Source organism: Chrysochloris asiatica, unplaced genomic scaffold (assembly GCF_000296735.1).
Source record: "Chrysochloris asiatica unplaced genomic scaffold, ChrAsi1.0 scaffold00017, whole genome shotgun sequence".
Classification (NCBI taxonomy): domain Eukaryota; kingdom Metazoa; phylum Chordata; class Mammalia; order Afrosoricida; family Chrysochloridae; genus Chrysochloris; species Chrysochloris asiatica.
The window spans coordinates 7888387-7899836 of NW_006408535.1; the positions used below are offsets into that span (position 1 = coordinate 7888387).

The window sequence follows — 11450 nt, forward strand, 5'->3', positions numbered from 1 at the left end:
TGGAGAAGAGTTGGTGATCTGCACTTGGCAGGGTGGAAGAAAGGAACAAAGTTATGGGGATACATTGCGGGATGCAACGAGAACTAGAACAATGAAGGTGCCCAAAGCGAGCAACCAAGGAGACTATGGCCCAAAAGCCATCTCATCTCAGTTTAAAAGCAAATGTCCAACTCCATCATTGCTGCGCGCGTTCCTTGGGTCCCTCCACCTGAGGCGCATAATGTCCTAGCCTTCACGTTGCTCTCTGGCACCCTCCGGAACATCTCCCCGTCGAGCACCCAGGCCTTACTTTCCCCCCATTCCACTCTGCTCTAAGCGAGGCACTCCTACGTGATGGGGCTCAGAGCGTCGTGATCCGAGATGTGCAAGTGCCATTACGGAAGACGCCACCGGACTCCAGGTTCTCAGGCTGGAAGTCCTCTACGCTGTAGGCACGGCTTTTGAGGGCTGTGGCGTAGTAATCGACAGGTTCCTCGGCGGCGTTGTCCATCCAACTGAGGCACAGTATTCGCTGGAAAGAGCGCTTGAAGTTGTCTGAGAGGAAGCCATAGAGGATGGGGTTGGCGCAGCTGTTGGCATAGCCGAGGATGACCGAGAGCTGGCTCACCGTGGCGTCGTCCTGCTCCGCGAACACGTTGACAAGCTGCACCACGTAGAAAGGCATCCAACATATGACGAATACCATCACCACCATCATCACCATCAGGGTGATCTTGCGCTCTGAGCGTTTACGCTGCTGCCAGCCAGCCTTGAGGGCCACCATGCGCATCTTGGCAATGATGAGTACGTAGCACAGGCAGATGGCTCCCACAGGCAGCAGGAAGCCCATGAGGAACGTGTACAGTACGAAGCCCACCAGCCAACGCTGGGCGGGCTCAGGCATGAGCATGTTGCAGGCCACCGTGCCGTCGCTGTTGGCCGCGGTGCGTGAGAAGACCACAATGGGTAGAATGACAAGCAGCGACAGCACCCACACACCCAGGTTCACCACCTTGGCCACAGTGGGTCGACGGTAACGGGCCGCTTTGATGGGGTGTACCACAGCCACGTAGCGGTCCACGCTGAGCACAGTCAGGCAGTAGATACTGGTGAACATGTTGACAGCGTCCACGCTGAGCACTAGACGGCAGAGCAGCGAACCGAAGGGCCAGTGGCGCAACAGAGTGGAGGTGACCAGGAAGGGCACGCTGAGCATGAGCAGCTCATCTGCGATGGCCAAGTTAAGGATGTAGATGTTGGTGGCCGTCTTCATCTTGGCGTAGCGCAGGATCACGTAGATGACCATGGAGTTCCCACACAGTCCCACCAGGCACACGACTGAGTAGATGAAAGAGATGAGGATAGCGCTGCCTTGGCCCTCGCTCAAAGTCCCATTTTGGGACGAGTTGCGCTCTGGCTCCTCCATGCCGTCCGTGGCGCCGGGTCCCGGGCCCCTGCCGCCGCTGCCTTCGCTGCAGCTGCTGGGGCTAGGGCTAGGAGAAGAGGAAGGAGAGGAGGCGGTGCCATTGGGGAACAGCCCTACTTGGTGGGGGGGCGGGAGTGTCGGGGCTGCTGGGCTAGGGTGCTCTTCCCTGCCGCCACCTGCTCCCTCCCTTATCACCGGGTCACTCGCCTACAGTTTACTGCCAACTCGCAGCTCCAGGGAGCGCTCTGCTAAGGGCAGCGCGTCTGGACCAACCCCGGCGGGGTGCTTTGCCTAGCGGCTGCCTGCAATCTACAGCTAATCACTCCCGGGCGCCTGTGCTCAAGCGAGCGAGGAGAGGGGACGCTGGGAGGCTGGAGCCCCGCACAGTACAGCCATTAACTGGTGCGGCTTTGAGCTGGTGAATGATTAATACGCACCACTAGCGCGTCAGCAGCTACGGAAAGGGTGGGGAGGGGGGAGAGGGAAGAGGGCGGCAAAGGTGGCTAGATTCCACCCTCCCCCAATTTCTTTCTCTTTCCTGTCTTGCTCTCCGCTCAACTGCAACAGCTGCTTCCTTTACCCATCCTTAAGAAGAACCTAGTCAGTTTCTCTGCTTTCCTGTAGGATGGTTAGAAGCAAAAGGTGTAGATACTGTTCCACTCCACCCAACTCCTATCCAAGGTAAAGACTAAAGCTGACCCTAGATATGGGTGTCTGTTGTTCATCTCCTCGGTGATCCCTAACTCTTCACCGATTCTGAATGCCCTGAGCCTAAACCCACATTTCGCGTCCCTGCTCCCTACCCTTTGGACCCGCTGCTCAAGCTCGCAGAGCTCCGCTTACCCAGAGCGGCGCTGAACCTCCAGACCCACGCGTAGATGGCCAGTGCATGTGCGATCTGGTAGCGCGTGGACGTTCTTCGCGCGGTCCAAATCCCTTCTTCGGTCCTACCCCAACACAGGCGCCCACGCAAATACTCTTAGAGTCGTGGAAACAGACCCAAAGACAGGAACGTTTTGAAGAGGAAGGACAACCACCACGCGTTTAGGGCTTCTGCGTTCTAACATTGCAGGCAGCAGTTGGAGGGCGAGAGTATACAGGGGCCAGAGTAAACCATTGAGAATCTCTTAATAAAGCTTGTAGCGCCCAGAGCGCCATGCGTCTCCCAGAGGAATATGGATTGCTGAAACGAGGACACGCGGCTGGGAGCACAGGAGGAGCTTGATGCTCCCTCCAGAACGTGCCAGGCACTGTATTGGAAATCCATTTAGGTGTTCACTCGGGAAAGATAGGGCTGCGTTGCTGTGAACACCACCACCCGCGCCCTGCTGTACTTTGTACCCGATAGAGAGTTGGCGGCCCCAGGGGAAGAGAATGTAAAAACCTGTCTTGGAGATCACAGTTCCCTAAATCCGCGTGGGGCCAGCCATATAGGTGACAAGATTTGTCACCAATTCTGGGAATGGTATCCCAACTATATACCCAAACCATATACCCAAACCATAAAGACACAGAAATAGATGTAGGCACGCCTACATTTCGCGGACTTCATTTAGGAACGGAAAGGTTTCCGTGTAGGTAAGAATGGATGTTTTAATTAGTATGCTTTTTTTTTTAATGACCCCTGGACCTTCCCACTGTCTCCTTAGCTTAGTCTCCCTTTGACTTCCTAATTGTTTCAGTGGAAGGAAGAATCACACTCTTATCTGAAAGGCAGTATTCCTTTTCATAAATGCTATGCTGCCCCACAAAATCCCTTCAAGTCTCAAAGATGCTGTTCCCAAAAGAATTAACTGCTGCAGTCTGATGCTCTGCCTTCAAGTTTTGTCTGTCTCCAGGTTCCTTATAGTTCCACTTCCTCAGCTAGGCAGCCCAGAGAAGCTGTGCCATAAGTCTCAGCTTCTTCTTCCAGCAGCTACTCATTCATATTGTTTACACCAAGGAGAGACAAGCTAAAATAGAAACTGAACTCCTTATTGAGGCTATTTATGCTAGATCGTACAGAATGTACAAGTGGATGCATATATTTTTTTTCCCCAAAGGATAATTCGTAGTGTCTCTTTACAGTTATCCAGGTAATAACTTGTATAAGTGATTTTTAGTTCTCAAAACTCAATGCTCCTGAAAGAAAAAACACAATAATAACTTTTGTAATGTGTTGATTATAGCAATCAGAAATAAAAGACTGCAGACTCTCATAGGAATTTGTGCAATGTACACTTAAGGAATTTGAAATTTCGTGAGGGCTAAGCTGTCTAATCCATTACTTTGTCTAAACGAAAGTGGGATGGAGGACTGGTGGTTCATTCTATTTCATTTTCGTATTAAAAATATATATATAGCACACATGGAGGGGGAAACATCAATGTTTATCAGGTTCAAAGATAGTATGTGTTTTGTTCCAGAAGCCGCCCTGGTGGCACAATGGTTGAGTGCTCAGCTGATAACTGAAAGCTTGGCATTTCAAATGATCTAGCCACTCTGCAGGAAAAGACGTGATAGACTGCTTCTGTAAAGATTTACAGTCTTGGGAAACCATATGGGGGCAGGTCTACTCTAGCCTGTGTTGTTGTGAAGTACCATTGACTCAGTTCCTGTATAGGGTTTCCAAGGAGTGGCTGATGGGTCTGAACTGCTGACTTGAAGGTTAACAGTTCACTGATTATCCTATAGCTGACCTTGTGGTTCAAACTGACTTCTAACCCACAGTGCCACATCAGGACTCCTTACACTCACTGGGATGGCTATAATAATCATAAGAATGAAAAATAAGAAGTGATGAAATTGGAACCATGGTGCTGAAAAAAGATTAGCATCTTAAATAAAACAGTGTTGCTGTTCTTAACAAGCTCACAGACTTACAAGGGAGACAGATATGGAAATTAGTTTACTGGTTCCTCAAAATGTTAATTATAGAACCAACATGTCGTTGTGTACTATCTGTTTTATTGTGACTCATTGTTGTTGTTGTTATGTGCCATCGAGTGGGTTCCAACCCATAGTGACCCTGTACAGGGTTTCCAAGGCTGTAAATCTTTATGGGAGCAGAAAGCCTCATCTTTCTTCCACAGAGTGGTTGGTAGTTTCAAACTGCTGACCTTGAGGTTCGTCGCCTGATTCGTAACCACTACGCTACCAGAGCTCATAGTGACCCTATATTACAGAATAGAAATATCTTATAGAGTTTCTTATGCTATAATCTTTGTGTGAGCAAGTCATTAGATCTTTTCTCACATGGAGCCACTGGTGAATTCGAACAGCTGACCTTTCAGTTAGCACCTAAGCACATTACCATTACTCCACTTATCCAAACTCACTGCCACTGAGTCAGTTCTGACTCATAGCAATCCTACATAGGGTGACTAAGACTGTAAATCCTTAAGTGAGCAGGAAGTCTCATCTTTCTCCTAAGGAGCTGGTGGTTTTGAACTTTTGGTTAGCAGTCAAATACCTAACTCACAAAAACATAAAGGTTCCTTTGTACTATTCATAAGACCCAACACTTTCACTCCTAGATATATAATCCAAAAGAAATGAACGTTTATACAAAGTGAAACGTGGACACCAGTGTGAATAACAGCACTCTTCACAATAGCCAAAAGACGGAAACTGCCTTAATATGCATCAACTAATGAATGGATGGAGTCCTGGTGTGGTGCTGTAGCATCTTAAGTACTGGACTGCCAACCTAAAGGTGGGTGGTTCAAACCCAACAGACACTACTTGGAAATGCTATTCAGGATCGCTTTGAGTAGGTACTGACTTGACGGCACTTAACAATAACGAAAGGATGGCCACCACCCATCCATTGTCATTCTGTGGTAGCTTGTGTGTTGCTGTGATGTTGGAAGCTATGCCACTAATATTGTAAATACCAACAGGGTCACAGATGGTGGACAGGTTTCAGCAGAGTTTCTAGACCAAGACAGACTCCGAAGGGGACGCAGACTACTTCTGGATATTTAGCCACAGAAAACTTTATGAATAGCAGGAGAACACTGTCAAATACAGTATTAGAATATTGTCAGATATAGTCCCAGAAGATAAGTAAGTCCCTCAGGTTGTAAGACACTAAAAGTATGACTGGAAAAGAACTACCTCCTCAAAGTACAGTTCACCATAATGAGGAGAATAGAGTAAAGCTTTCAGGACCTTCATTTGTTGATGGGGCACAACTCAAAATGAGGAGAAAACACTGTAAACATCCATTAATGATCATAACATGAAATATATGAATAATTAATCTAGGAAAATTGAAAGTTACAGAAAATGAAATGGAATGCATGAAGATCTAAATGAACTGGTAATAGTCATTTTGAATCAAACAGTCATATGATTTACTGTGCCAGGAATGACATATTCCAGAGGAATGACTTCACATTCATTATAAAAAAGAACATTTTAAAATCTATCTTAAAATACAATGCTGTCTGTGATAGGATAATGTCGAGACACCTACAAGCAAGACCACTGTTCTTTAATTTGCACGCCAACCACTAAAGCCAGTGATGATGATATTGAAGAATTCTACCAACTTCTTTGGTCAGAAATTTATCAAACATGTAGTCAAGATGCACTGATAATTACTGGGGATTAGAATGTGAAGGTTGGAAACAAAGAGATCAGTAGTTGGAAACTATGGCCTTAATTACAGAAATGATGCTGGAGTTCCCATGATAGAATTTTGCAAGAATTACTTATTCATTGCAAATTTCTTTTTCAATAACATAAAAGGTGACTATACACAAGCCCTCACTAGATGGAATACACAGAAATCAAATTGACTACATCTGTGGGGAAATGGTGGGAACACTCAATATCATCGGCTAAAACAAGGTCAGAGGTAGAATGTAGAATAAACTATCAATTGCTCTTGTGCAAGTTCAGGCTGAAACTGAAGACAATTAAAAGAAGTCCAAGAGAGCTAAATATGGACTTAAGTATATCCCACCTGAATTTAGAGACCATCTCAAGAAAATATCTGATGAGTTAAACACTAATGACCAGAAGAATTGTGGGATGACTTCAAGAACATTATACAGGAAGAAAGCAAAAGGTCATTAAAAGACAGGAAAGAAAGAAATGACAAAAATAGATGTTGGAAGAGACTCTGGTACTTGTCCTTGAGTATAGAGAAGCTACAGTGAGTGGAAGAAATGAGAGAAGAGTTGAACAGAAAATTTCAAAGGACAGGTCCAGAAGACAAAGTCAAGTATTATATAATGAAATGTGCAAAGACCTGGAGTTAGGAAACCAAAAGGGAACACATACACAGAATTTCTCAAGCTACAAGCTAAAAGAAATATATATATATATTCAAACCTCTACTTAAGATATTGAAGGATTCTTTGGGCAAATAAGAGTCCTGATGTGGTGCTGCAGAGTAATGCATTGGACTGCAACGCCAGTTTGAGCCACAAGGTCAGCAGTTCAAACCCACCAGTCACTCTTTGGAAACCCTATATAGGGTTGCTATGAGTCAGAACTGACTTGATGGCACTTAACAACATGGGCAAAATATTGAATGATACAAAAGTATGAAAAGAAGATGGAAGGAATACACAGAGTCACTGTATCAACAAATGGTCTATGTTCAACCATTTCAAGAAATAGCTTATAATCAAGAACTAATGGTGCTGAACAAAAAAGTCCGAGCTGCACTGAAGGCATTGGGGAAAAGCAAGTATCTAGAAACTGACAGAATACAAATTGAGATATTTCAACAGTTTGATGCAGCAGTGGAGGTGGTCACTCATCTATGCCAAGAAATTTGGAAGACAACTACCTGGTCAATAGATTGGAAGAGATCCATATGTGTACCCATTCCAAAGGAAGGGTATCCAATGAAATGTTGAAATAATCAAACAGTTTAGTTAGTTTCACATGTAATTTTTGCTAAAGATAATTCAAAATGGTTGAAACAATACATCAACAGAGACTTGTCAAAAATTCAAACCGGATTCAGAAGAGGATGTGGAACTACAGTTATTACTATTGATGTCAGATGGCTCTTGGCTGAAAACAGATAATACCAGAAAGATATTGACTTGTGTTTTATTGTTTATTCAAAGGCTTTCAACTGTGTGAATCATAACAAGCTATGGGTAACATTAAGAAGAATGGGTACTCCAGAACACTTAATTGTACTCATGTGGAAACTGCACCTAGATTACAAGGCAGTCCATAGAACAGAACAAGGGCATACTGAATGACTTAAAATCAGAAAAGGTGTGTGCCAAGGTTGTATATTTCACAATATTTATTGGATCTGCATGCTGAGCAAATAATCTGAAAAGCTGTATTATATGATGAAGAACATGGCATCAGGTTTGGAGGAAGACTCATTAACAACCTGCAATCTCGTTAACAACCTGTGGTATGCAGGATGATACAACTTTGCTTGCTGAAAGCAAAGAGGATTTACAATACTTACGGTGAAGATCAAAGATCACAACCTTCAGTATGGATTACATTTCAGTATAAAGAAAACAAAAATCTTCACAATTGGACCATTCAATAACATCATGATAAATAGAGAAAAGATTAAAGTCGTCAAAGACTTCAACATTCATGAAGCAGCAGTCAAAAAATCAAATGATGTATTGCTTTAGGCAAATCATCTGTACAAGACCTCTTTAAAGTGTTCAAGAACAAAGATATTAGTTTGAGGACTATGGTGCACCCGACCCAAGCGATGGTATTTTCAGTAGCCTCAAATGCTTGTGAAAGTTGGACAAGCAGACTATAGAAGAATTGCTGTATTTGAATTAAGATATTGGAGATGAATATTAAAAGTACCAGAAGAACAAACACATTTCTGGTGGAAGAAGTACAGCTAGAATCTTCTTAGAAGCCAGGATGGTGACATTTTGTTTCTTATACTTCAGACATGTTATCAGGAGGTAGCTGTCCACTTTACATCATGCTTGGTAAAGTGGAGTGTCAGCTAAAATAAGGAAAATTCCTAAAGAGATGGATTGGCACAGTGACAGCAGTAATAGGCTCAATATTAAGGATGGCAAAGAACCAGACAGTGTTTTGTTCTGTATGTACGGTCATTGTGAGTCAGAGCCAACTTAATGGCACTTAACAACAACAATAACAACAATGAATAGATGGAATCCTGGTGTGGTACTGTGCAATAAGCACTGAATTATTAACCACAAGATCTGAAGTTCAAACTCACCAAGTTGCTCCTTGGAAACCATATACAGGGTGTCTATGAGTCAGAATTGACTCTACAGCATTTAACAACAACATCAACAATGAATGGAAAAACAAAATGTGGTATATCCATATAAAAGGAAGGAAACATGCTGAGCTTTGGATCATGAAATCACTATGATGAGAAAAGAAACCAGTCACAAAAGGTGGTAGGTATTATGTGACTCCATTTATATGAAATGTCCAGAAGAGACAAACACATCCATAGATATATAAGATAAATTAGGGGTTGTTGGAATGCAGGAGGAAGAGATGACTGCATGGAATGAGGAGTGAATGCTCATGAATACAGGATTTCTTTTGAGTATTATGGTACAATGGTTTTCTTTCATGTGGCTTTTCCGGCCCTGCTTTCATGTGGCTTTTCCGGCCCTGACTTTACAATTCTCCCAAAATGATTGGTTGAGCTGCAATGTGCCAAGTTTGATCAGTTTGTCTTCTACCTAAGTAACTGGTAAGAACTGGTCAGTTTGCTATCTGCATAAGCATCTTGTAAGGATTGATCAATTTGCTATTTGCATAAACAGCTTGCACTTGACCCACTGTGTTTGGGCTGTTTACATATGGCTATCCAAGCCTTGAAATTAGCAAGCAGTTTTTCTATACAAGAATAAGTCAAAAAGTATTGCTACCATAGTTCCATTTCATGCATTCATGGGTTTATTTCAAACAAAACATGTTTAAACATGACTGTGTGCTCATTGGATGGTAACAGACAAGTCTCTCAGTAATACACCTGTCTTAGTCTCCTTTGTTGTTGTTGTTGTTGTTGTTAAAAGCCTTCTCCAGTTAATTCTGACTCATAGCACCCTGTATAGGGCTTCCTAGGAATGATTGGTGGTTTTGAACTGTTGACCTTGCAGTTAGCAGTCCATTACTTATCCTATAGCACCACACCAAGACTCCTTAGTCTCTCCTTGATGGTGGTGGTTGTGCTGTGGAGTCAGTTCTGACTCACACATACCCTGTATGGAGTTTCCAAGGCTATAAATTTTTATGGGAGCAAAAAGCCTCATTTTTCTCCCATGGAGCTACTGGTAGATTCAAACTCTTGGCTTTGTGATTAGCCTCCCAGTTCATAATCTACTATGCTATCAGGGCTCCTTTAGTCTCCTTTATGTCATTGTTAAGTGCTGTCAAGTAGGTTCCGACTCACAGCGACCCTGTCTTTATAGGGTTTCCAAGGAAAGGCTGGTAAGCTTGAACTATTGACCTTGCAGGTCAAATCAACCTTGCAGTCCAGTGCATTAACCCACAGTGCCTAGTGCTACACCAGGGCTCCTTAGAATACCTTTTTTTTTTAAGTTATCTTTTTGTGCCATGGGGGGAAAAAATGATTTTGAGGTCAGGGCTAATATCAAATTTTTAACAAAACACAAATGGACATCTTCTCATATCATTGAAGCTTTGTAATAAGTATACACGAATGCTGCTGCACATACAACAGGTTTTAAGGAAAGTCAGAAATACCTCAAAGATGAGCCAACAGAGTGGAAACCATCTCTCAACAAATGAAGAACGGCAGTTGAAATCCAGAAACTGGTGGAAGAAGACTCTAGAATTACCACTAGGTTGGTATCTCACATGATTCGGCATTTTCAATTTTAAATTAACTTCTTGTCCTCAGCAAGCTTTTGGCTCAATGGATACCAAAAATGTTGCATGAAGATAAGCTAACTCAAAGAACTGATCTTTTAATCTGTCTTTTATTTAAGACCAAAGCTAATGAAGATGATGTTATGGAATAAATTGCAACCAGGGATGAGTCTTTGATTTGTCAATATAATCCAGAAAGCAAGGTCCAGTCAAAACAGTGGCTTCTGAGGGGATCTGCTGGCCCAATCAAATTCAAAGCAGAGAAGCCAAGTCAGAAGGTTATGGGGACCATTTTTTTGGGACTCTCCAGGAGGCACCTTGATAGAGTTTCTCTAAGGACATAATAACATTTTTCTGTTATTAGGAAGAAGTTTTAAGAAAATTGAAAACTGCATTAATGAGAAAAAGGCTGGGAAATTGCGCCAAATACTTTTTTTCCATCACAACAATGCATTTGCTCAGTTTTTGAGGGTAACAAGGGCTGTCTATGAGAATTCCGTTGGGAAACATTGCTCTATTCACCCTAAAGTCCTGATCTTGCTCTACCAGATTTCTTTTTATCCCCAAACTCAACAAATATTTAAAAGAAACACAATTTAATCCCTCAAAAATGTTAAAACTGCTATTGTGACATGGCTTAAATCAAAGAGCAGAGAATTCTTTGTGGGACAGGGTAGACTTGGAAATAACTTCAGAAGTGCAACAGATGAGAGTTGTCGTGAAACAATAATGTCACAGTTTGATATTTCTGTTTTATGAAAGTTTCGATGATTGTATAGCAATACTTTTTGACTTAACCTTGTATAAATAGTCAAATTCACACAGGATTTTTGAGGATCCCTGGAACAATGATGGTCTGTTGCACCCTTGGATCCCAGATCTCTGTGCTGAGAGGCGCCTAGATCTGAGTGTAAGGTCTATAATGAGCTGATAACACTAAAGACTGAGAGAATTGTGTTTGCTAAGTGACAGAGAAGTTGCAGTAGTGGTAATACTGGTGGAAACCACAGACCAGGAGATGGTTGTTGTTGTGAAGTGTCATCTGCAAGCATACATTTGACAGAGAACTTCCAGAGGTTCAAGCTGGATTCAGCAGAGGCCATGGAATGAGGGATATCATTATTGATGTCTGATGGACCTTGGCTGTAAACAGAGAATATCAGAAAGATGTTTACCTGTGCTTTATTGACTATGCAAAGGCTTTCGATTGTGTGGATCATGACAA

General features: G+C 43.0%; 1 protein-coding gene across 1 annotated transcript; it reads right to left on the reverse strand.

The window, feature by feature from the left end:
* Positions 1-340: 340 nt before the first annotated feature.
* Positions 341-2563, reverse strand: SSTR1 (somatostatin receptor 1). Its single transcript, XM_006835498.1, has 3 exons — positions 2471-2563; positions 2249-2352; positions 341-1592 (listed from the first exon to the last, which is right to left on the reverse strand). Exons 1-3 carry the CDS (start codon positions 2561-2563, stop codon positions 341-343), a joined length of 1449 nt encoding a protein of 482 aa, XP_006835561.1.
* Between the last annotated feature and the right edge of the window lie 8887 nt (positions 2564-11450).

Bases quoted from the DNA above. Each gene is read 5' to 3' on its own strand.
- SSTR1 (XM_006835498.1), bottom strand. From the start codon at position 2,563: ATGGCGCTCTGGGCGCTACAAGCTTTATTAAGAGATTCTCAATGGTTT. The intron at 2,353-2,470 runs GTTAGAACGCAG...GTGTTGGGGTAG, and splicing joins CTCCAACTGCTGCCTGCAAT to GACCGAAGAAGGGATTTGGA. The intron at 1,593-2,248 runs GTAAGCGGAGCT...CCCGGTGATAAG, and splicing joins GAGGTTCAGCGCCGCTCTGG to GGAGGGAGCAGGTGGCGGCA.